This window comes from Phyllobates terribilis, unplaced genomic scaffold (assembly GCF_046119375.1).
Source record: "Phyllobates terribilis strain yellow unplaced genomic scaffold, ASM4611937v1 Scaffold_3__8_contigs__length_932513732, whole genome shotgun sequence".
In the NCBI taxonomy this organism is placed as follows: Eukaryota; Metazoa; Chordata; class Amphibia; order Anura; family Dendrobatidae; genus Phyllobates; species Phyllobates terribilis.
The window spans coordinates 859,181,638-859,203,790 of record NW_027362763.1 but is presented as its reverse complement, the minus strand read 5'-3'; the positions used below and the strand labels follow the sequence as shown (position 1 = coordinate 859,203,790).

Sequence of the window (22,153 nt, the reverse complement as noted above, 5' to 3'; positions counted from 1 at the left end):
TGTGACAAACCCCACCTCACCAGTTGAGGGTTAATTGAAACCAAACTGCCCCCATTATAGTTAAGTTAGGCTGTGTGCCCACGATGCGTTTTTAAGCGTTTCCGCAGCGGCCAAAACGCTGCAGAAACTCTTAAAAAACGCATGGTAGAAGGCCTGCCATGTCCCCCAATGATAATCCGCATGTGCGGAAATTTCTGCTGCGGATTATCATTGCGGAAAAAAACGCAGCACTACCAATTATTTTGCGGAAGTGCTGCGTTTTCGCCGCCATTGACTTGCATTAGAACGCATGGATTCCGCTTCACTAGATAAGGACATGCGGAATACATGCGTTCAATGTGCGGATGATACCCAAGGGTGGAGGAGAGGAGACTCTCCTCCGGACCCGGGTACCATAGAACCTGTATAAAATAAAATAAAAAATAAATGTTATACTTACCTTCTGACGGCCCGCGGTACGCTCCTCCTCTCATGCCGGCAGATCGCGATGGACTGGAGGACCTGCGCTGACGTCATAGTCATGTGACGGGTCACGCGATGCTGACGTCGGCAGGTCCTTCAGTGTACCGCGATGTGCCGGCAGCCGGGACCGAGCGATACAAGACTGCGGGGGTCACCAGAAGGTAAGTATAGATTTATTTTTTTATTTTTAAACATTCTTACGGTCACACTATATAAATCCATGCCGGTTGCATGGATTTATATAGTGTGACCAAGTTGTCAAGCACTTTCCAAGTGATGCTAAAATCGCTTGGAAAGCACTTGATAACCAAAATGCGGAAATGCATGTGAAGAACGCTTCACTTCCGCATGTCCCTGGCAGGAAAAACGCATGTACAGTCCGCATGCGTTTTTTCTGCCAGGGAGATGCAGAAACACTCAGGAAAAATCCAGAGCATTTCTGCATCGTGGGCACACAGCCTGAGGCTGAGTTCACACGATGCGTATTTAAAGCGTTTCCACGGCGTTTTCGCCGCCATTGACTTGCATTAGAACGCGCCAATTCCGCAAGACTGCATTTGTACTTGCGCTATTGGCGCGTTCTAATGTGCGGATGGTACCAGAGTGTGGAGGAGAGGAGAGTCTCATCCACACCCAGGTACCATTAAAAAAGCTGTAAAACAAGAATAAAATAAAAAATAAATATATACTTACCTTCTGTCGGCCCGCGCACCGCTCCTGCTTGGTTCCCGGCACTTTGCAGTGAGTTGTAGGACCTGCGCTGACGTCAGAGTCATGTGACGGGTCCAGTGACGCTGACGTCGGCAGGTCTTTCAATTCAAAGTTGCCGGGAGAAAGGATTGAGCAGGACAGTGCGGGCCATCGGAGGTAAGTATATACACTCTCTCGGGTCACACTATATAAATCCATGCTGTTTGCATGGATTTATATAGTGTGACCTAGTTGTCAAGCACTTTCCAAGTGATGCTAAAATCGCCTGGAAAGCGCTTGTCAATCTGCATGCGGATCCGCATGTATTCTGCAGGAGAACCGCATGCACACTCTGCATGTGTTTTTTCTGCCAGGGAGATGCAGAAATTTTCTGCTTCATTTCTGCATTGTGTGCACATACCCTTATAGTAGTTTCCATGACTATTCTTGGGTCATTTAAAATATGGGATCTCAGGGATGAATATCGCTATTTGTCCCTGGTATTGTGTACATGGTTGGCAAACAGTGAATGATTCTATAGCTAACTATTGAAAACGTACTCGCTGTTAAGCCTCACCCCTAAAGTACATCACTCCTTTTTACTTTTGCTGGGGAAGGGGTGTGTAAGGGCTCCTTTTGCCCCATTCCTTTACTTGGGAGCTGAGGATTCATCATATTCGGGGTCCCTTGTCCCGGCCCTGCTTGCTACATACCAGATCCTTGAATCTTTAAGGAAAATTCAAGTGAATGTTATGCTGTGAGAAGTCCTGGGCGGAGACGCCCACATTACACGGGCAGGTGCTTAGATTTCCATTGTGCTTAACAACATATTTCATTTAATTAGTAATAATCACTGTTACCTGGGCCCTCAATCAATTTGTAAGCCATTCTCTGTCTGTGAGACGTCTTCTTAATAACACTCCGCATTAGGCAGCGCTGACCTCATAGTGATGAGACCAAACGCTCCATGCTACACTGCTGTACAGTATAAAAAGCTCCGCGCTCCCCCTAGTGGTGGCGGCAGGCAGTGCGGAGTAAGGTATGCTCGTTACAGCCTATCGCACGAAAGCCTATTGACGACCAATGCTGGTTTGACTCAAACGAGCACCCGTACAGAAGCAGGAAGCTGTGGCAGACTGGCAGTCACGTTGCTCTGTATGCAGTGACCTCTGGGCAGACATGGTGGCAATTAATAAGTATGTGCTCGCAGCCTCCATGGTGGGGACGGCGATTGGAGCTTCCGTCCTCCTGAAGTCAGTATCCTCTTCTTGTTACAATGTCTCCTATCTGTTCCCCGTGATCTGTCATTGCCTGTACAAATCGCTGAAAAATGGGCTCTAACAGGATTTGTTTGTTTTAATTAATATTTGCCTTTGACCTGCCAGAATTATTTTTTTATAACTTTTGTTTTAATCATAGATTAGAAAATTGAGAAAAACAAATTCCGTCATTGATTTTGGGTTTTATTTTTTCAGCGTTCACAGTGCGATGTGTAATGTATGGTGTAGGGCAGCACAATTAGGCTGCGTTCCCACCATGAGTTTTTAGTGAGTTTTTTTTACACTGCGTATTTTTGAAAATAGGTTACTTGCATTTTTTTAAAAAAAATACGCAGTGTAAAAAAAACTCACTAAAAACTCATCATGGCAACGTAGCATTAGGATATGTGCACATAACACCCTTTTCATTCAGGGCCGCACTGAAACCGGTCTGAAAAAGCATTTAAAAAATACCTAAGTTATGTCCTCACTATGAGTTTTTGAAGATGTTTATCCATGCACAATAAATCCAGCACCTTTTGACTGTGTGCACACATTGCATTCTTTTTTCTGCGTCTTTTTCAGTGCAGATTTGTCACAAAACCTGAAGACTTTCCTGATTCCAGCAAAGTGAATGAGAACCCCAAAGTCTCATGCACACGTTGCTTATTTGTTACTTGCAGATTTACAGTATGTCAATTCAGCGTGTTTGCAGCAGATTTCACCTATACTGATGAGTGGGGAAAAATCTGCATCAAAATTTACCATTTCTGCATCTCTTGGCAGGAATTTTAGTTTTGAATGACACTATTCATTTTATGTGAAAAAAGGACGGCAAAGTTGTTAAAAAGAAAAATGCAATCCAACCATTGTTTAAGGCAGGGGTCTCAAACTCGGCTGGGTATATGGGCCGCACATGGAAAAAATTTGAATTTGGGGGGCCGCATTCTTTGTTCAATGTGACATTTTTAGTGATACCATTTTTTTTGCATACACCTTTTGAACATTTTTGCCGTGTTTATTTTTTTATGGCTTGGGTCGTTATGGATGTGGTGATAATAAACGTGCACTTTTTTGTGTTTACTTTAGTTTACATATAAAACAGCATTTTTAGTGCCCAATATTTTTTCATGCTTTATTTTATTTTTTATTTTTTTTACAATTTTATTTCCCCCAATTGGCCACATACAGTAATATTGTCTTACAATTAGCATCATATAGTAATAATGGAAAACATCTTGTAGTAATGTTCCCCATCCAAGTCCCCATCTTGTACTAATGTGCCCCATCCAGGTCCCCATCTTGTGGCTCTGTGCCCCATCCAGGTCCCCATCTTGTGGCTCTGTGCCCCATCCAGGTCCCCATCTTGTGGCTCTGTGCCCCATCCAGGTCCCCATCTTGTGGCTCTGTGCCCCATCCAGGTCCCCATCTTGTGGCTCTGTGCCCCATCCAGGTCCCCATCTTGTGGCTCTGTGCCCCATCCAGGTCCCCATCTTGTGGCTCTGTGCCCCATCCAGGTCCCCATCTTGTGGCTCTGTGCCCCATCCAGGTCCCCATCTTGTGGCTCTGTGCCCCATCCAGGTCCCCATCTTGTGGCTCTGTGCCCCATCCAGGTCCCCATCTTGTGGCTCTGTGCCCCATCCAGGTCCCCATCTTGTGGCTCTGTGCCCCATCCAGGTCCCCATCTTGTGGCTCTGTGCCCCATCCAGGTCCCCATCTTGTGGCTCTGTGCCCCATCCAGGTCCCCATCTTGTGGCTCTGTGCCCCATCCAGGTCCCCATCTTGTGGCTCTGTGCCCCATCCAGGTCCCCATCTTGTGGCTCTGTGCCCCATCCAGGTCCCCATCTTGTGGCTCTGTGCCCCATCCAGGTCCCCATCTTGTGGCTCTGTGCCCCATCCAGGTCCCCATCTTGTGGCTCTGTGCCCCATCCAGGTCCCCATCTTGGGGCTCTGTGCCCCATCCAGGTCCCCATCTTGGGGCTCTGTGCCCCATCCAGGTCCCCATCTTGGGGCTCTGTGCCCCATCCAGGTCCCCATCTTGGGGCTCTGTGCCCCATCCAGGTCCCCATCTTGGGGCTCTGTGCCCCATCCAGGTCCCCATCTTGGGGCTCTGTGCCCCATCCAGGTCCCCATCTTGGGGCTCTGTGCCCCATCCAGGTCCCCATCTTGGGGCTCTGTGCCCCATCCAGGTCCCCATCTTGGGGCTCTGTGCCCCATCCAGGTCCCCATCTTGGGGCTCTGTGCCCCATCCAGGTCCCCATCTTGGGGCTCTGTGCCCCATCCTGGCGCCCATCTTGGGGCTCTGTGCCCCCTGTGCTGTTCTTCACACACATAAAATAGAAAAAAAAAAGATGATTCTCACCTGTCCTCCGTTCCCTCGGCGGCCTTCCTGCTGATGTGGCCCGCAGGCACCACAGAGTCCGACCCCTTGACGATCCCGACCTGGTCCAGGAGGAGCCGCCGACAGCAGCGCTGCATTGCCGCACAGAGACTGTCTCCCAGCACAGCATTTTCAATGTCAGCCGCCGGCCAATCAGAGGCCAGCAGCTGACATCTTCATATGGCAATGACGTCATACTCGCTGCGCCGACACGCAGATATCAGCTGCTGGCCTCTGATTGGCCAGCGGCTGACATTGAAAATGCTGTGCTGGGAGACGGTCTCTGTGTGGCAATTCAGCGCTGCTGTCGGCGGCTCCTCCTGGACCAGGTCGGGATCGTCAAGGGGTCTGTGCCTGCGGGCCGCATAAAGCATCCTCAGGGGCCGCATGCGGCCCGCGGGCCGCGTGTTTGAGACCCCTGGTTTAAGGGGTGTTTGTTTTTACAGTGTTCATTATGCGGTAAAAATGACCTGGATGCATGCTTCTTCATGTCAGTATTAACACCGATATCAATCTTTTCTAGATTTTATATTGTTATTTTAGTGGTGAAAAAACATCCTGTAATTTAACGAAAAAAAAAAACCACCCACCAAGAAAAAAACTTCTTTCTGTCACCATTTTATAAGGCTCATAACGTTTCCGTTCGTGCAACTATCTGAGGGCTTTTTTTTTGCGTGCTGAGATGGTGTTTTTATTGATACACGTGATGTTTATAATCTTTTTTTTTATGGAAAAGGGACAACTAAAATAACCGCAACTCTGGGGTTTCATTTTTTTCTTTTTGGCATGTGTATAGTGTCAATAATTTTACATTTGATAGACTTTTTTTTTTTTTTTTTTTTTTTTTTAGGTAAATATGTATTTTTCTCCATAATGGGGTAAAAGCAAAGTGATTCAAACTTGAATTTTTTTAAAACTTTTTATTTTTTTAGTCCACTTAGGGGCTTGGACCTGCAATCAGTATTGCAGTATGTAGAGAAATTGCAGTTCCCTTATGGAGCTCATCCTGTGTCCGAGCTTCACAGAAGGACCAAGTTGGCAATTAGAGGGGCCTTCATATGGCGGCCGGCTGCTATAGTAAATAAGTGGTTTCCCACTATCACATCGCTGAGTCCAATTGGAGCCAATGCACTTATGTATCGGCAGTAAATTAATTTAAAGCCTGCTGTCGGAGATTGACAGTGGCATTTAAATGGTTGAACCTCGGCAATCAGATCTCTGCTCCGGCCACTACAGGCAGGTGGTGGCTATGGAACAGCCGCATTTGCTGGTATGAAGTAGGTTCATTTTCTGAGTTTGCTTCATACATTCTTTATTGACCTATGACGAAAACATGTCTTAGGTTGTTAAGGAGTTAGACAAAAATGCTGCTTTGTTGCCAAGAAATCTACCATTCAAGTGATATGTAAACGATTATACAAGTGCTCTGGGCGGGATGGAGAACTAGTTCTCAGCCTATCTCCACCCTCCAATAGCTGATTGGCAGCTAGCACTGTTGCAGTGTTCAGAGAAGAAGCTATTACGTGAAACGCGCGTAAGGGGGAAGCAAGTTCTGGTAATTGTCCTACATTCCATCTGGTGCATCTTGCTCTCTTCTATCATGATTAAATGAATACTTACCACCCTCTATCTTTATTATACTGTGGTTGGAATTGTCCTGTGATTAATGCGGTTTATCCAGCATGGGACCGAATTGCAATTTGCATGTTTGATAAATATTTTTATCTGTCTTCAACTATTGCGGGTATATTGCAGTATTTCACTAGATTATATACTGTTGGCAGTGATCTGCTGCTATTCTGCATGTGTCCACTAGAGGGAGTTAAAATTTGTATGTTGCACAGAGCACTTTATAATAACCCACATCTGGATGCTTATGATATAGCGTTCCTGTGACTTTTACTCACCTATTTATTGTTGGTTATACTGATGTGGAACTATATTTTTCCATGTGGCGTGTGTTAGGCTATGTGCCCACGTAGTAGATTTGATGCAGAGCGTTTTTGCCTCTCTCTGGCAGAAAAAAACGCATGCAGATTTACCAGCATTTTTTCAAGCAGTTTTCTCCAAGCGATTTTAGCATCACTTGGAAAGTGCTTGACCAGTTGGTCACTATATAAATCCATGCAACCGGAATTGCATTGGAGACCATGGGGGGCGGATTACCAAGCGTTTACGTTGCGGAAATTCCGCAGCATAAACGCTTGGAAAACACATCGTGGGCACCCAGCCTACTGTATTTACAATAACATTATTTCTACCTTGACTTGTTCTGTGGCAGTCTGTTCTCCTTTTTGTATTTTATTGTTTTTAATATGTATGTTATTGGTATGTGTTTAATTAAATATGTGTCTTATATGTATTTTTTTATCTTGTTTTATTCGCGGTTTTTTTGGGCTAAAGTCAATTACCTAGTGGAGGATGGCGTTATGCTGAGAGCTGAGGCAGTAGAAGTGCTCCACCGCACCCAGAGCACTTCTGTCCTCATCTGCATATCACTTCTAAATTCAGAACCCCTGCAACATGGCAGTTTTTGTTTAATAAGTCTATGTGCCCACGGTGCGGAAATGAAGCGGAAAATTTGCACTTCATTTCCGCATGTCCTTTTCTGGAAAAAACGCATGCGGAATTTCGCAAGCATTTTTCGCGCGTTTTCGACATGCGGAATTGCCTTGCGTTTTTTTCATTGCATTGAAAAGGCAATTCCGCATGCGGAAACGTAAAATTAATGGACATGCTGCGGATTTTTGTGCGCATCAAAAACGCTGCGGAAAAATCCGCAGCATGGGCATAGAACTTGCGGATTCTCATTGGGGACCATGGGGTGCGGATTACCAAGCATTTTACAAGCGTTTCCGCTGCGGAAATTCCGCATCAAATACGCTTGTAAAACGCTACGTGGGCACATACCCTTAAAGCAGCATAAATCAGTGTTAGGTTCACTTTAAAGGGGTTGTCCACAACTAGGACAACCCGTTCTCAATTGCTATATTCCCCTGTATTAATAAAAACTGCCTGCACTCACCTCTGGCCATTCCAGCGACGTCGGCGCCTGGTCTTCTGGGGCTCGCGGGACCTTGTTGTGCCACACGAGTGCTGCCGCCAATCAACGGCCGCTTCACTCACTACCTTCAGATGGAACTGACACCCGGACGAAGTGAGAGCTGATGCTGAACCGATCTTAGATCCCCAAAGAAACCTTGGTTAAAACACTGGATCGATAGGCAAATATCAGGAAGCATTGTTGCATTTGGCAAGTCCAGACATAGCAGATAATTTCCTCTGTGGGAAATCTCTGATTAACCAGTTCATGACTAGGCCATATTTCCCCTCTTCTTGACCATGCACATTTGGGTTTTATCATGCATGCGCTTTTGCTAGTTCTAAAAAAAAAAAAAAAAAAATGGATACTTATAATTTTTGCACCTTTTCTCACAATACATGGGGCTTATTTTTAAAATATAAAGAAAAGTAGATAAAACGCTTTTTAATTTTTTTTTTCATTCACACAAAGGACAGTTAAAAATACTCAAAATTGTATTCCCCTTTCTGTAGAAATTTATTTTATATATTGGTCATAATTTTATTTTTTTTTCAATGGGGGTGGTGCTAGAAAAAAACGATTCAAACTGGCAGTCACAATTTTTTTTTTTGGTTTTATTTGTTTGCATTTATTTTACACACTTTGCTACCCCCTCCCCCCGTGAGGTCTTAACATCTTAGTACATTATTTTTATTGCTAATTTTCCCTGTAACTGGGGCTAATATACCAGTCCCAGTTACAGGAGAAATGATCAATAAAAAGAATGAATTTTAACCTGGCTGCATAGCAGAGTTGTTGGGGTCTCCTAGGACCCATCAGCATTTTTTTCTTATTCCTTTACATATGAATATTGTAATAAATGTCCATCTTTTTCTTCAGGGACTATGTAGGTGGTGGTCCATGTCCCAGCAAAGTGAAAATCGAAGGGAAGACAGTGATCGTAACTGGTGCGAACACAGGAATTGGCAAAGAAACTGCTTTGGAGCTTGCAAACCGAGGTCCGATTTTGGTACAACCAATAAAGCATATTTTTGTCTGTTTTGTATGCACTATAGCATTGGCAGGAAGCAAACCTAATTGTAAGAAACCACCAGTGTAATGTGCAAATAGCTGTAATCCTTTACTATAGTATAAAAGTAGCTGAGATTGTAGAAGGTCACTAACTAAATATACATAAACCATAACCTTGTATATAAATCCAGAAAGATGTGACAGATATTGTATGTCCATAACTGTAATGCTGCAATCAGCTCCTTGATACACACCTCCAACTTCTGCCACTGTCCAGGCTCATGGTGGTATATACCGTATATGCTGTTGACTTCCATTGTAAAAAAAAAAAAAAAAAAGCAAAACACATGTACAGCATGGGGCACTATTTTTACCGTACCCCACTGCATAAGAAGGCATAGACGGATAAAAGGGCAACATGTACCAGCGCAGCTTATTAAAGGGACCCTGTCAGACATTTTAAACTTGTCCCCCACAAATTTTAATATGATTGTATAGCCCTTTAAAAGATAAGCCAGTCAATCCCTTTATCACCTCAAAGTTCTTCTCCAGCAGCGAGAAGTCACGTTTTGAAGTTTGGTACACATGTCTGGAAGTGCATTGGGGCATGACGACGCACTTACAGCTTCTCAGCCTCTGCTGTGTTCTGTAACTTGCAGCACCTTCCGCTGCCTGCTTTGATAGGTCAGAGGCCAATGAACCAGAGCAACCAAACTATCAATCAGCCAGTGATGGGTACTGCTAGTTATGGAATACAGTGGAGGCTGAGGAGCTGTAAGTGCATCGTCACGAGCCAATGCTCATCCAGACACAACTTTTAAAATGCAAGATATGGCTGCTATAGCAGCACTTTGGGGGCCTTAAGGGATCAACTGGCTTATCTTTTTAAGGTTTACACAGTCATGTAAATGGTGTGGGGGTGTTAATGTTTCTGGCAAGTTCCCTTTCAAGGATCCTCTTTACCATGCTGGTTGTGTGGGGGCCTATGAAGACATCGGAATTGTACTCTTAATGTATACCTTTGATTAGTCATGAATACCAGATTGGTGAGGTTGCCATCCTTAAACCCCACCCCCCCCCCCTTCCGATCAGCTGTTCCTTGTGCCAATGGCGTCCGGAAACACTTAGTTGTGGAACATCACAGGTTCAACACCTGCATAGTGACCACAGCGTGGTATTACAGGTCCACTCCTTTTCATTTGAATAGGGGCTGATGGTCAGTACCCTTCTGCGGTCACCTTGCAGTTGACGGAGTTGTGGTGTTCCGCTCCGCAAGTAAGCACATCCGGCCAGAACAATGATCGATGACCTATCCTAAGGATAAGCCAGCAATATAAAGGTATCGGACAACCTCTTTATTATTGAAATTTAGTTACAAGTGTGTGTCAAAGCATTCCGGAAGACCTATATAAACCATAGAAATCCTTTTTCTTCATTTCCATTAAATCTGTAGGTGGTAGAATAATCATGGCATGTCGAGACATGGGAAAATGTGAAGATGCCGCAAGGGAAATCCGGGGCAAAACACTAAATCACAATGTGTTTGCCAAACACTTGGACTTGGCATCTATGAAATCTATAAAAGAATTTGCAAAGGGCATCCTGAGAGGTACTGCGGAAATGTAATATATTGGTGCTGGTGAGTGGGGAAAAAAACAATCCAGTCCATTTCCGTACATCGAGTAAGCCCTTTAATATTGGGGCATCAGCACTAATGTATCTTCACTAACTTCAACTAATCTTTTATCTTTTTTTAATTAAGTGACCAAATAATTAGTCTATTTATATAATTTGTCACTTTATTTTTTTCCTTTTTAGAGGAGGAACACATAGATATTTTAATAAATAATGCTGCAGTAATGAGGTGTCCTCACTGGAAAACCGAAGATGGATTTGACATGCAGTTTGGGGTTAATCATCTGGGTAAGAACGTTATGCCAATGGTAACATTTTCTAAGAAGGATCTAAAGGCTCCCAAATCTATTAGATTTACTGTGTATGGAGGCTGTCCGACTCTTCCCCCTCCAACAGACAATGTTAGGGAAGAGAAGGATCTGGCATGGGGAAATACAACACCCAATCCTTTTGTCTCCTTGGCAGATAGGCTGCTGGGTAAAGTGTCTGCGGAGGCCTCCTCTGCTCTCTTTTTTGAAAATACATGCATGAGTGTAGGAGAATCAGGAAAGATAACTGTTGGCCAAGCAAGCATTCAGCCATCAGCTATGTAAGGTGTGTAGGTGCCTGAAATCATCATCAGGCTGTTGGCAAACTGAACAACAATGTGCTGTAATAGATCAATGACTTGAAAAATCTATTACATGGTATTTTGGTAAAACTTTTCACTACATTTGGATTCATGCTGGGCCACTAGAAGAAAGAATTGTCACTGGGCTGAAGGAATTTCACTCCTTATGCTAAGATTTGCTAGGGTAATGTCACGCAAGGTGTGGGAAAGACTTAGTGCAACACAAAGGGAAGAGGGAAAGGGAGCCCAGACTCTAGGGAAAAGGGGGAAGTGGAGACCTTCTAGGTTGATCTATCGTCACCCTGTCTTCCCTAACATCCCTGTATTGGCTTTTCACCAATTTCCGCACGCGTGCCTCGTCCTGTCTTTCCCTGGCATATGGCTAAGGCTAGGGAAGGGAGGAGATGAGCACTAGTCGATCTCCACTAAACACTATAGACAACAAGGGTAGACAACCAGGGGGAAATAGCTTAGCTTTAGATGACTCCAGACAAATGCGCACACGTCCTCAAGCTCCAGAGAAGAAGAAGTACTGCTCTTCCTAAAGCCTTCACAAGTAGAATTGAATATCGCCGGCACCTCCTTCTGAAACACAGCAGGTATTTATACACTAAGGCCAGGGTGTTAATTAGCCAGAGGAAGGTAGCCGCTGGGTCCTAGAGGCAGCCTCTAAGAAGATGTCTGTAATGCCAAATGTAGAGATCTCCTGCAACCCACTGCAGGGCGACTGTCTGTCACTTCTGACACACCCGTGACAGGCATTGAGCCTTCTGGTGTCTAGTAAGCAGTGAAAGCAATTGCATCTTCTGTTCTGGAAATCTTAAAATGACAAAACCATAGAAAAAATGGAAACTTACATGAAGAGTAAGTACAGTTAAATACAATCAAGCATCAATGGGGGCTTGATATGTGTCATCTTATTTATTTAAAATTGTTGGCCTGTTCCTAGGATAAGCCATCATTACATTAGACCGCTGCGGTCCCGACTCTTGGCGCCCCTGCCGATCAGCATGGGATTGCCCACATGTGTTCTACATTATAGCTGCAACAATAAGAAATAATCACATTTTACTTTATTCTTTTCTCTACTTTTTTACAGGCCACTTCCTCCTGACCAATCTGTTACTTGATAGACTTAAGGAATCGGGTCCGTCCCGCATTATCAATGTGTCTTCCTTAGCTCACATAGCAGGTGATATTGACTTTGATGACTTGAACTGGGAAAAGAAGAAATATAACACAAGAGCAGCTTACTGCCAGAGCAAACTAGCCAATGTCCTGTTCACCAATGAACTGGCAAAAAGGCTACAAGGTAAAGATACGGCAATATGCCGACATACTGAATGTGTAGTAAATTATGGTTTTGTGGCTGGTCTATAGGGACTGGAAAATGTGAGATGAGTTGTTTTCTTTCAGTTTATTGGTACATTGTTTTTCCCATACTGGAATGGTAATTCTGGAGGGGAATGTCTGAAATATTACCCATTATACAATGGAGTAAAGCGTGTAAGTGGCAATGGTGCTTCCGTCACAGATTAGTCACCGCTTCTACCAGAGGGTGATATTTAGAGGAAAGCTGTGGCAGTGACACTTGTAGGATCTAGGATCTAGCTGAGACTCTATCCAATAGGGCATAACCATATTTTCGCATAAAGCTCACCCAATCGTTTTATTAGTTGGAGTGATGTCATTAATCTGAATTACTCACAACTTCCCTGCTGGCCTCTTAGGAAGAAACGTTGGTATGTGTACACAGTCTTTTTTTTTTTTTTTTTTTTTTTTTTTTTTTTTAATAAAGTGGTTCTGCTCAGGAACTTGCCTTAAAAAATGCTTGAAAAATGCTACAAAGAATGAACCTAAACACTACAATGTCAAAACGACTTTCTGTACACGTGTTCAGTCTCCCTATGTGCTTCTTTTTATCATTTCAGGCTTCAAATGCTGTGGAGTAGCTAAAATGAGTTACCGTACTTGACCATCCGTCAAGCAGTCTTCGCTTGGAAGCTGCTCAATAGTTTATATTAAAATGCCCACCCACCCCCAAAATAAATAAAAGAAAACGGCGCAAAACGATCAAAAAGACCTTTGTGATAAGATGGCACGTCCAGAAGCATCTTCCTTTGGCGAAACTCCAAAAAGGCGTTGTGTGCACATATTTAAGAATTAACACAGCAAATAAGGGCAGCAGTGTTTACCTGCCCCGGTCACAGAACTAATGCACTACCAGGGGGCAGAAAACCCATATATTAAAGATGGCGGCAACACAGGTGCAAAATACTGATGAGACAATCACTCACAACCTACTAGTTCATGGAGGAGGTGATTTCTTAATATTAAAAGTGCACACCGAAAAGGCTTGTATAGGATGCTGGTCACACGCAGGTAGTGTTAGTGTCTGGCTTACAGTCCATTAGTGGCGCCCATACTATCTGAGTGCACCCCCTAAGGACAGACACCCTAGTTTACAAGGCCAACATTATTAAGCTTGGCTGCACCCTGAATAAAGATACGTGCAAAAAAACATATAATATATGAGAGGTATTGGTCGATATTTTGGACAAAATACTCAAGCTTGCAACCCGCATCAAGGGTCCTCATACTTGGGGTCCCACTCATTAGTTTGTATTAACATGCCACCCCCACCAAAAAAACGGTCAAAGACGCTTTGTGACAAAAGACGCTGACATGTCCTGAAGCCTCTTCCTATGGCAAAACTCAGAAAAGGCGTTGTGTGCACATACCCTTAGTGGTCAGCACTGCAGCCTGGCAGCACTGGGGTCCTGGGTTCAAATCCAACCAAGGACAACATTTGCAAGGAGTTTGTATGTTCTCTCCGTGTTTGTGTGGGTTTCCTCTGGTGTCCTCCCACAATCCAAAGACATACTGATAGGGGATCTAGATTGTGAGCCCCAATGGGGACAGTGATAATAATGTCTGTAAAGCGCTGTGGAATTAATGGTGCTATATAAGTGAGTAAAATAAATAAATACCCTTAGGTTTCGTACAAACACCAAAGTCCTGATCACGGAGCCTGTACAGCTCCTTTAGTATGGTGCTGACAACCACTGTGCACTGTTGTAAAGACTCTGTCAGCCTCATATTCTTCTGGGTGTCCAATTAAAAAGTGGAACATTTTTTCTGCTAGATTTGTATGTAATCCTTCCGAATAAACCTATATGCCTCTTTGAAATCTGAGGCATACATTGGTACAATGGGTGTTAATGTACCTTTAGGGTAGCCATTATACAGCTGGGAGCACTTATAAAGACTGCCATTGTAATTAACATTATATTAGGAATTTGTGTATGAAGACTCTAGGTAGGCAACTACTGGACGGCACATATGTAGCCAGACGTACAACAATTAACGCCGTCCACTCTGCAAAGATGACAACAGGTGTTGCTCAGCATGAAAAAGACAGACCAGTAAAATACTAAGGAAGAAAGAAAAAACTGCACTCACCATAAGTGTGTTGTATCCTTATTTACAGTACAAAATGTGACAGTTCGTATACAGCGTATGCAGACGCCAGACAAAGCGCAGAACAGCGCGAAACGGCCGTCGCCTGCATGAACCTGCTCTCTCTCGCTAGCACATTTCTTAATTAAAATAAAAATACAACACACTTGTGGTGAGTGCCGCTTTTTCTTCTTTAGTATTATATCAGGAATTTGCTGGCGATGCAATTCCTTGATATACTCTTCAAAATGGCTCAAGGTTTGCTCATGACATCCAGTCTTTATTTTCATTTATAAAATGTCAAGTCTCGCCCTCACTCTGTGGCTATGTTCATCTCACTATACTAATATATGTCTGAATTTGGAATATAAATATTGAATATGGTACAGTATATTATGTTTTAATTATTTGTAGCTTTCTGTTGTGCTTTTTTTTTTTTTAAACTAATTAATTCTTCTGTTTAGGAACAAGAGTTACAGCCAACTCCCTGCACCCTGGAGTTGCTGATACTGAACTGGGAAGACATACTGGAATGCATCAATCTACCTTTTCCAGTTCTGTACTAGGTGAGATACATATTTAATCTCCAATTAAATGAGTTGTCCTCTATATATTGAACAGATAATGAAAGATTCATCCCCTCATCCATTCAATGTGCTCACCTGTTTATACCACATGGTTGCCTCCTCTGCTGTCCCAAGTGATGCTTCTGCAGGTACAGGAGATCTTGCTGCCTGTGTTTGCCCAGTGCTGGGCTTCAATGCCGGCACAGAAGGTATGGACAGCCAGCAAGACAGTCAGGTGCTAGGATAATGGCTATCTTCATCATATAAACGTGGAGATTGCTACTTCCATTGTTTATGCAGAACAATAATAGGCAGCCAGGGGCTTTATTGGCTTGGTCCAGGTGCCTTATGCAAGTACATGAACCTTACAGATTAAATGGAATCTGTTACCAGGTTTTTGCTTTCTCATCTGAGAGCATCATAATCTAGAGGCACAGGCTCTAGTTCCAGCGTTGTCACTTACTTGGCTACTTCTGCAGTTTTGATAAAACCAGTGTCTCTGCTGCAGATCTTTCTGTTCTCTGATTGCTGAGCTCTATTAATTTAATGTAATAGTTAAATCTACTTTCAAAATATACTTTAATTAAAAATTCCCTACCATTACCTCACTACGCTATCTAATTGCTTTATTTATTTTTTCCTGCTTGACGCTTTGAGAACCCCCCCCCCCACACACACACACACACACACACACACAGTGCATGCTGGGATACCTAAACAAGACGTAGTCGGGGGCCTCTTCCCCCACCCTGAAACAAAGCTTCATCAGTGATGTCTGTTTCAGGGGCTGGGCTAGTCCCTGCTGTACTGAGCCGTCGTCTGTTGTCAATTCCAACATATGCTCAGTAGGATCTTGTCACTGCAATTTTCACAGTGACCGTGCGCTTCCTCGCCAGCTCTGATGAAAAGCATCATGACCTACAAGAGAGTGCACGGTCAGTGCACATTGTAAGGAGAGAACATGGCGAGCTGGAAAAGACCAGACCAGATCCACTTCTCAAGTGACTCTGCTTGCTCATTCTCTCCTCTCAATACACTGACAGTATGCTCTCCTGCCATCTCATCACTTCTCATCAGAGCTGGCGAGGCAGCGCATTATCAGTGTATGTATTGCACAGTGACCAGATCCTACTGAGCATCAGAATTGACAGCCGGTGTATGTTCAGTAGAGCAGGGACTAGCCCAGCCCCTGAAACAGACATCACTGATGATTCTTTGCTTCACTTGCCTAATAATTGTGCACACAGTGTACACTGAAGTAAGTAAAATCTACAGCCACATTTGTGCATAAAGCATGCAGAATTTGTCATGGATTTTGGTGCAGATTTTTGGGGCTGGTTTCTTAGTGTAAAATCGAAAACTGAATTCTCTTATTAGTTGAAATTTAAAACTAGTGTAACATTTCTGTCTTGCACCACTTTGGATCTTAGGTACATTAGTTTGCCTTTTACTGTAGCATCCATTATATGTCTTTTTTTCAGCTCCCATATTTTGGTTCTTGTTCAAAACTGCAAGACAAGCGGCACAGCCCAGTGTATATCTGGCTATTGCTGAAGATCTTCAAGAGACATCTGGTAAATATTTTAATGCATTGAAAGAAAAAGAGCCAGCAATACAAGCTATGGACGAGGAGACGGCAAAGAAACTCTGGGAAGAAAGTGCCAAACTTGTTCATCTTGATGAAGCAATACAAGAATGTAAAGTGTAATAACACTGATTAATCTTGCACAAATTGCCTTCAGTGAAGGCTTCGAGTTCACTTATGTATGTTACTAAGTGTATCATAAAGTAATAAACCGCTGTGCCAGTCTGTTTTTCAGCTCTGCAATACTTATTCCAGTCCTGTACTTAAAGTATGTAAAGACATAAAGAATACGGCAAAGCACCCCCCAAGCCACACTGCAATAGCACAATACCGCTCTCTGCGAGCTTGAGCAGATGGTTTCCATGCGTTTTTATTTCTGATGTTATAATAGATTTTGATATTGGTTTTATTCCGATAACGTGGCACAATATGAGTTGCCAGCGTCTAGGGCAGGACAAATATTTTGTGCCCCCTAACCTGTGGGCTATTAGCACTTCCGGAATAGATTCTACCAGACTGGTATTGAACCCCTTGTCCCCCAAGCTCACGAATAGTAGAAAAATACTGATGTAATTATAGTTGGTATTTGACCCTCTAACTGAGATGACAAAGCTCATTTCATTATCCTGAGAGCTTTATGCTTCATTGGCCACCGGGTGGGCGCTCATGAGTGCCACTCAGGGCCGGCGTCAGCACCCGGGCAAGTGCCGGAGCCCTGAGCAGGCAGGGGGGCCCACTGGCGGTCGCGCAGCCCGCTGGGCTATGGGCGGAGGAGAGCGGTGTCAGCGCCTGCTCCCTCCCGCTTGCTCAGGGCCCGGCAGCCGGATACTTACCTCTCCCCGTGCCTCCGCAGATCTGCTGTCTTCCTGCTCTGCGCTCCCTGTGACATCTCAGGTCAGAGGGCGCGGTGACGTCTTTCCACCGCGCGCTCCCCTGAGCCCTCACAGGGAGCGCAGAGCGGGAAGACGCCGACAACGCGGAGTCCAGACCCGAGCAGCGGCAGCAGGTGAGGAAGAGGGAGGTGAGTATTTGATTTTTTTTTTTTTTTTTTTTAATGTATGGATGTAGGCATGGTGCATAATATGGGGGGGGTGACGACATCCTGCATGGGGCATAATATGGGGGGGGGGGTGACATCCTGCATAGGGCATTGTAAAGAGTGGGGGTGACATCCTGCATGGGGCATTGTAAAGAGAGGAGGAGGGGGGGTGACATCCTGCATGGGGCATTATAGAGAGAGGGGGTGACATACCGCATGGGGCATTATAGAGAGAGGGGGTGACATACCGCATGGGGCATTATAGAGAGAGGGGGTGACATACCGCATGGGGCATTATAGAGAGGGTGACGGCCTGCATGGGGCATTGTAAAGAAAGGGGGGGTGACATCCTGCATGGGACATTGTAAAGAGAGGGGGGGTGACATCCTGCATGGGGCATTGTAAAGAGAGGGGGTGACAGTCTGCATGGGGCATTATAGAGAGAGGGGGTGACAGTCTGCATGGGGCATTATAGAGAGAGGGGGTGACAGTCTGCATGGGGCATTATAGAGAGAGGGGGTGACAGTCTGCATGGGGCATTATAGAGAGAGGGGGTGACAGTCTGCATGGGGCATTATAGAGAGAGGGGGTGACAGTCTGCATGGGGCATTATAGAGAGAGGGGGTGACAGTCTGCATGGGGCATTATAGAGAGAGGGGGTGACAGTCTGCATGGGGCATTATAGAGAGAGGGGGTGACAGTCTGCATGGGGCATTATAGAGAGAGGGGGTGACAGTCTGCATGGGGCATTATAGAGAGAGGGGGTGACAGTCTGCATGGGGCATTGTAAAGAGAGGGGGGGGTGACATCCTGCATGGGGCATTGTAAAGAGGGGGGGGGGTGACATCCTGCATGGGGCATTGTAAAGAGAGGGGGGGTGACATCCTGCATGGGGCATTATAGAGAGAGAGAGAGGGGGTGACAGTCTGCATGGGGCATTATAGAGAGAGAGAGAGGGGGTGACAGTCTGCATGGGGCATTATAGAGAGAGGGGGTGACAGTCTGCATGGGGCATTATAGAGAGAGGGGGTGACAGTCTGCATGGGGCATTATAGAGAGAGGGGGTGACAGTCTGCATGGGGCATTATAGAGAGAGGGGGTGACAGTCTGCATGGGGCATTGTAAAGAGAGGGGGGGTGACATCCTGCATGGGGCATTGTAAAGAGGGGGGGGGGGTGACATCCTGCATGGGGCATTGTAAAGAGAGGGGGGTGACATCCTGCATGGGGCATTATAGAGAGAGAGAGAGGGGGTGACAGTCTGCATGGGGCATTATAGAGAGAGAGAGAGGGGGTGACAGTCTGCATGGGGCATTATAGAGAGAGAGAGAGGGGGTGACATCCTGCATGGGGCATTGTAAAGAGAGGGGGGGGGTGACATCCTGCATGGGGCATTGTAAAGAGAGGGGGGGGGGTGACATCCTGCATGGGGCATTGTAAAGAGAGGGGGTGACAGCCCGCGTGGGGCATTATAGAGAGAGAGAGAGGGGGTGACAGCCCGCGTGGGGCATTGTAGAGAGAGAGGGGGGGGGTGACAGCCCGCGTGGGGCATTGTAGAGAGAGAGGGGGGGGGGTGACAGCCCGCGTGGGGCATTGTAGAGAGAGGGGGGGGGGTGACAGCCCGCGTGGGGCATTGTAGAGAGGGGGGGGGGTGACAGCCCGCGTGGGGCATTGTAGAGAGAGGGGGGGGGGGTGACAGCCCGCGTGGGGCATTGTAGAGAGAGAGGGGGGGGGGACAGCCCGCGTGGGGCATTGTAGAGAGAGAGGGGGGGGGGTGACAGCCCGCGTGGGGCATTGTAGAGAGAGAGAGGGGGGGTGACAGTCCGCGTGGGGCATTGTAGAGAGAGAGGGGGGGTGACAGCCCGCGTGGGGCATTGTAGAGGAGAGGGGGGGGGGGTGACAGCCCGCGTGGGCATTGTAAGAGAGAGGGGGGGGGTGACAGCCCGCGTGGGGCATTGTAGAGAGAGGGGGGGGGGTGACAGCCCGCGTGGGGCATTGTAGAGAGAGGGGGGGGTGACAGCCCGCATGCTCCATTGTAGAGAGGGGGGGGGGGGGTGACAGCCCGCATGCTCCATGCAGGCTGTGTCCCCCCCCTCCCTTATAATGCTCCATACAGGCTGTGTCCCCCCCCCCCCTCCCTTATAATGCTCCATACAGGCTGTGTCCCCCCCCCCCTCCCTTATAATGCTCCATACAGGCTGTGTCCCACCCCCCCCCTCCCTTATAATGCTCCATACAGGCTGTGTCCCCCCGTCCCCCCCTTATAATGCTCCATACAGGCTGTGTCCCCCGTCCCCCCCCTTATAATGCTCCATACAGGCTGTGTCCCCCCCCCCCCCCTTATAATGCTCCATACAGGCTGTGTCCCCCCCCCCCCCCTTATAATGCTCCATACAGGCTGTGTCCCCCCCCCCCCCTTATAATGCTCCATACAGGCTGTGTCCCCCCCCCCCCCCCCCTTATAATGCTCCATACAGGCTGTGTCCCCCCCCCCCCTTATAATGCTCCATACAGGCTGTGTCCCCCCCCCCCCTTATAATGCTCCATACAGGCTGTGTCCCCCCCCCCCCTTATAATGCTCCATACAGGCTGTGTCCCCCCCCCCCTTATAATGCTCCATACAGGCTGTGTCCCCCCCCCCCCCCCTTATAATGCTCCATACAGGCTGTGTCCCCCCCCCTTATAATGCTCCATACAGGCTGTGTCGTCCCCCCCTTATAATGCTCCATACAGGCTGTGTCGTCCCGTCCCCCCCCCCTTATAATGCTCCATACAGGCTGTGTCCCCCCCCCCCCCCCTTATAATGCTCCATACAGGCTGTGTCGTCCCCCCCCTTATAATGCTCATACAGGCTGTGTCCCCCCCCCCCCCCCCTTATAATGCTCCATGCAGGCTGTCTCCCCCCCCCCCCCCCCCCCCTTATAATGCTCCATGCAGGCTGTTACCCCCCACATAATGCCCCATACAGGCTGTACCCCCCCCTTTTGTGGGGGTAACAGCCTGCATGCAGCATTATATGGGGGCCAGTATCCTGTATGGGGCCTTATATGGGGGCCAGTATTCCGCATGGAGCCTTATATGGGGGTCAGTATTCCGCATGGAGCCTTATATGGGGGTCAGTATTCCGCATGGAGCGTTATATGGGGGCCAGTATTCTGCGTGGAGCCTTATATGGGGGCCAGTATTCTGTGTGGAGCGATTCACCGGTTTCTGAGTTATTGTGGAATTTACAATAGATATCACTCATGTAATGTAAGAAGTGAAATCTTTGCATTGTACTATATATATATATTTCTCTGCCGTATCTCTGCATCATGAATCGTGGTATGTGCTAAAGGGGCCCACTGAGACTCTTTCGCCCGGGGTCCAGAAAAAACTGGAGCAGGCCCTGGTCCCACTCGAAAGGCTCATTTAACAGGGGGACAGCATTTTGCTCCCTCATAGAAATCTGCGCCGGGGGCAAACAACCCCCCCCCTTCCTCCTCCACATTACGACATTGATTCTATCAAGCAACAAAACTACTTTGTTATATTTGCCCACATACACTGCGGTACCAGGAGGCTGAGTGCCTCTTAAAACAAAATTTGTCAGCAGGTTTTTTTCTAAGAGCAACATAATATAGGGGAACAGAGTGCAGGGATGTCACTTGCTCAGCAGCTTGCTGTAGTTTCAATACAGTCAGTGTTTTATCAGCAGGAGATTATCACTGCAGGACTAGGTGTCGCGTGCCAGGCAGTCCTGCTAACTTGTCTAATCCTGCCTCCAGCACTGATTGGCAGATTGCTGACAATGCAGTGTACACAGGAAGCTGCCAGTCTTGGTTGTAGCGGGGTATACACAGCACTCTGACCACTGATAAATTTGCTGCAGAAAAAAAAATGGATTTTATCAAAACTGCACCAAGCAGCCCAGTAAGTGACACATCGCTGGAATCGGGATCTCTGCCCCTACATTATGCTGGTCTTCACAGCAGATACATGCTGACGGATTTCTTTTAACTTTGGTCCAACAGGATCCTCTCCATTAAAAGTCAATGACAATAAGATGACTCTTACAGCTAACTTACTTTGAGATTAAGCCACACACTAAAACATTAAAGAGACTCCGTCACCAGCTTTTTTGCTACCTCAACTGTGTGCAGTATTATGTAAGTGCAGAGACCCTGATTCCAGTGATGTCACTTACTAGGCTGCTTGCTGTAATTTTGATAATCGACCTGTTACAACCTTGTTTTATCACTGAGAGGACTAGCATCCTTGCAGCAATGTAGTCCTCGATATTCATGAGATCTGTTCCCTTCTTTCCTAGGTTTTCACTACTGACTGGCAGCTCTATGCCTATGCACAGCGAAGACAGAAAGCTGTCAACCATTGGTGCAAAGTTATACAGAGCTCATCATTGAGAGAACTGGCTC

General features: G+C 46.2%; 1 protein-coding gene across 1 annotated transcript; it reads left to right on the top strand.

The window, feature by feature from the left end:
• Positions 1 to 2,236: 2,236 nt before the first annotated feature.
• LOC141258379 (retinol dehydrogenase 13-like) lies at positions 2,237 to 16,919 on the top strand. Its single transcript, XM_073673378.1, has 7 exons — positions 2,237 to 2,405; positions 8,714 to 8,832; positions 10,299 to 10,454; positions 10,664 to 10,768; positions 12,190 to 12,402; positions 15,014 to 15,115; positions 16,597 to 16,919. The coding sequence occupies exons 1-7, from the start codon at positions 2,332 to 2,334 to the stop codon at positions 16,821 to 16,823; spliced, it is 996 nt and encodes a 331-aa protein (XP_073529479.1). The 5' UTR covers positions 2,237 to 2,331; the 3' UTR covers positions 16,824 to 16,919.
• Positions 16,920 to 22,153: the final 5,234 nt, after the last annotated feature.

Excerpts from the sequence above, each read along its gene's own strand:
- LOC141258379 (XM_073673378.1), top strand. The coding sequence starts at position 2,332 with ATGGTGGCAATTAATAAGTATGTGCTCGCAGCCTCCATGGTGGGGACG. Across the intron at positions 2,406-8,713 it reads GGAGCTTCCGTCCTCCTGAA|GGACTATGTAGGTGGTGGTC; the intron begins GTCAGTATCCTC and ends CTTTTTCTTCAG. Across the intron at positions 12,403-15,013 it reads ACTGGCAAAAAGGCTACAAG|GAACAAGAGTTACAGCCAAC; the intron begins GTAAAGATACGG and ends TCTTCTGTTTAG.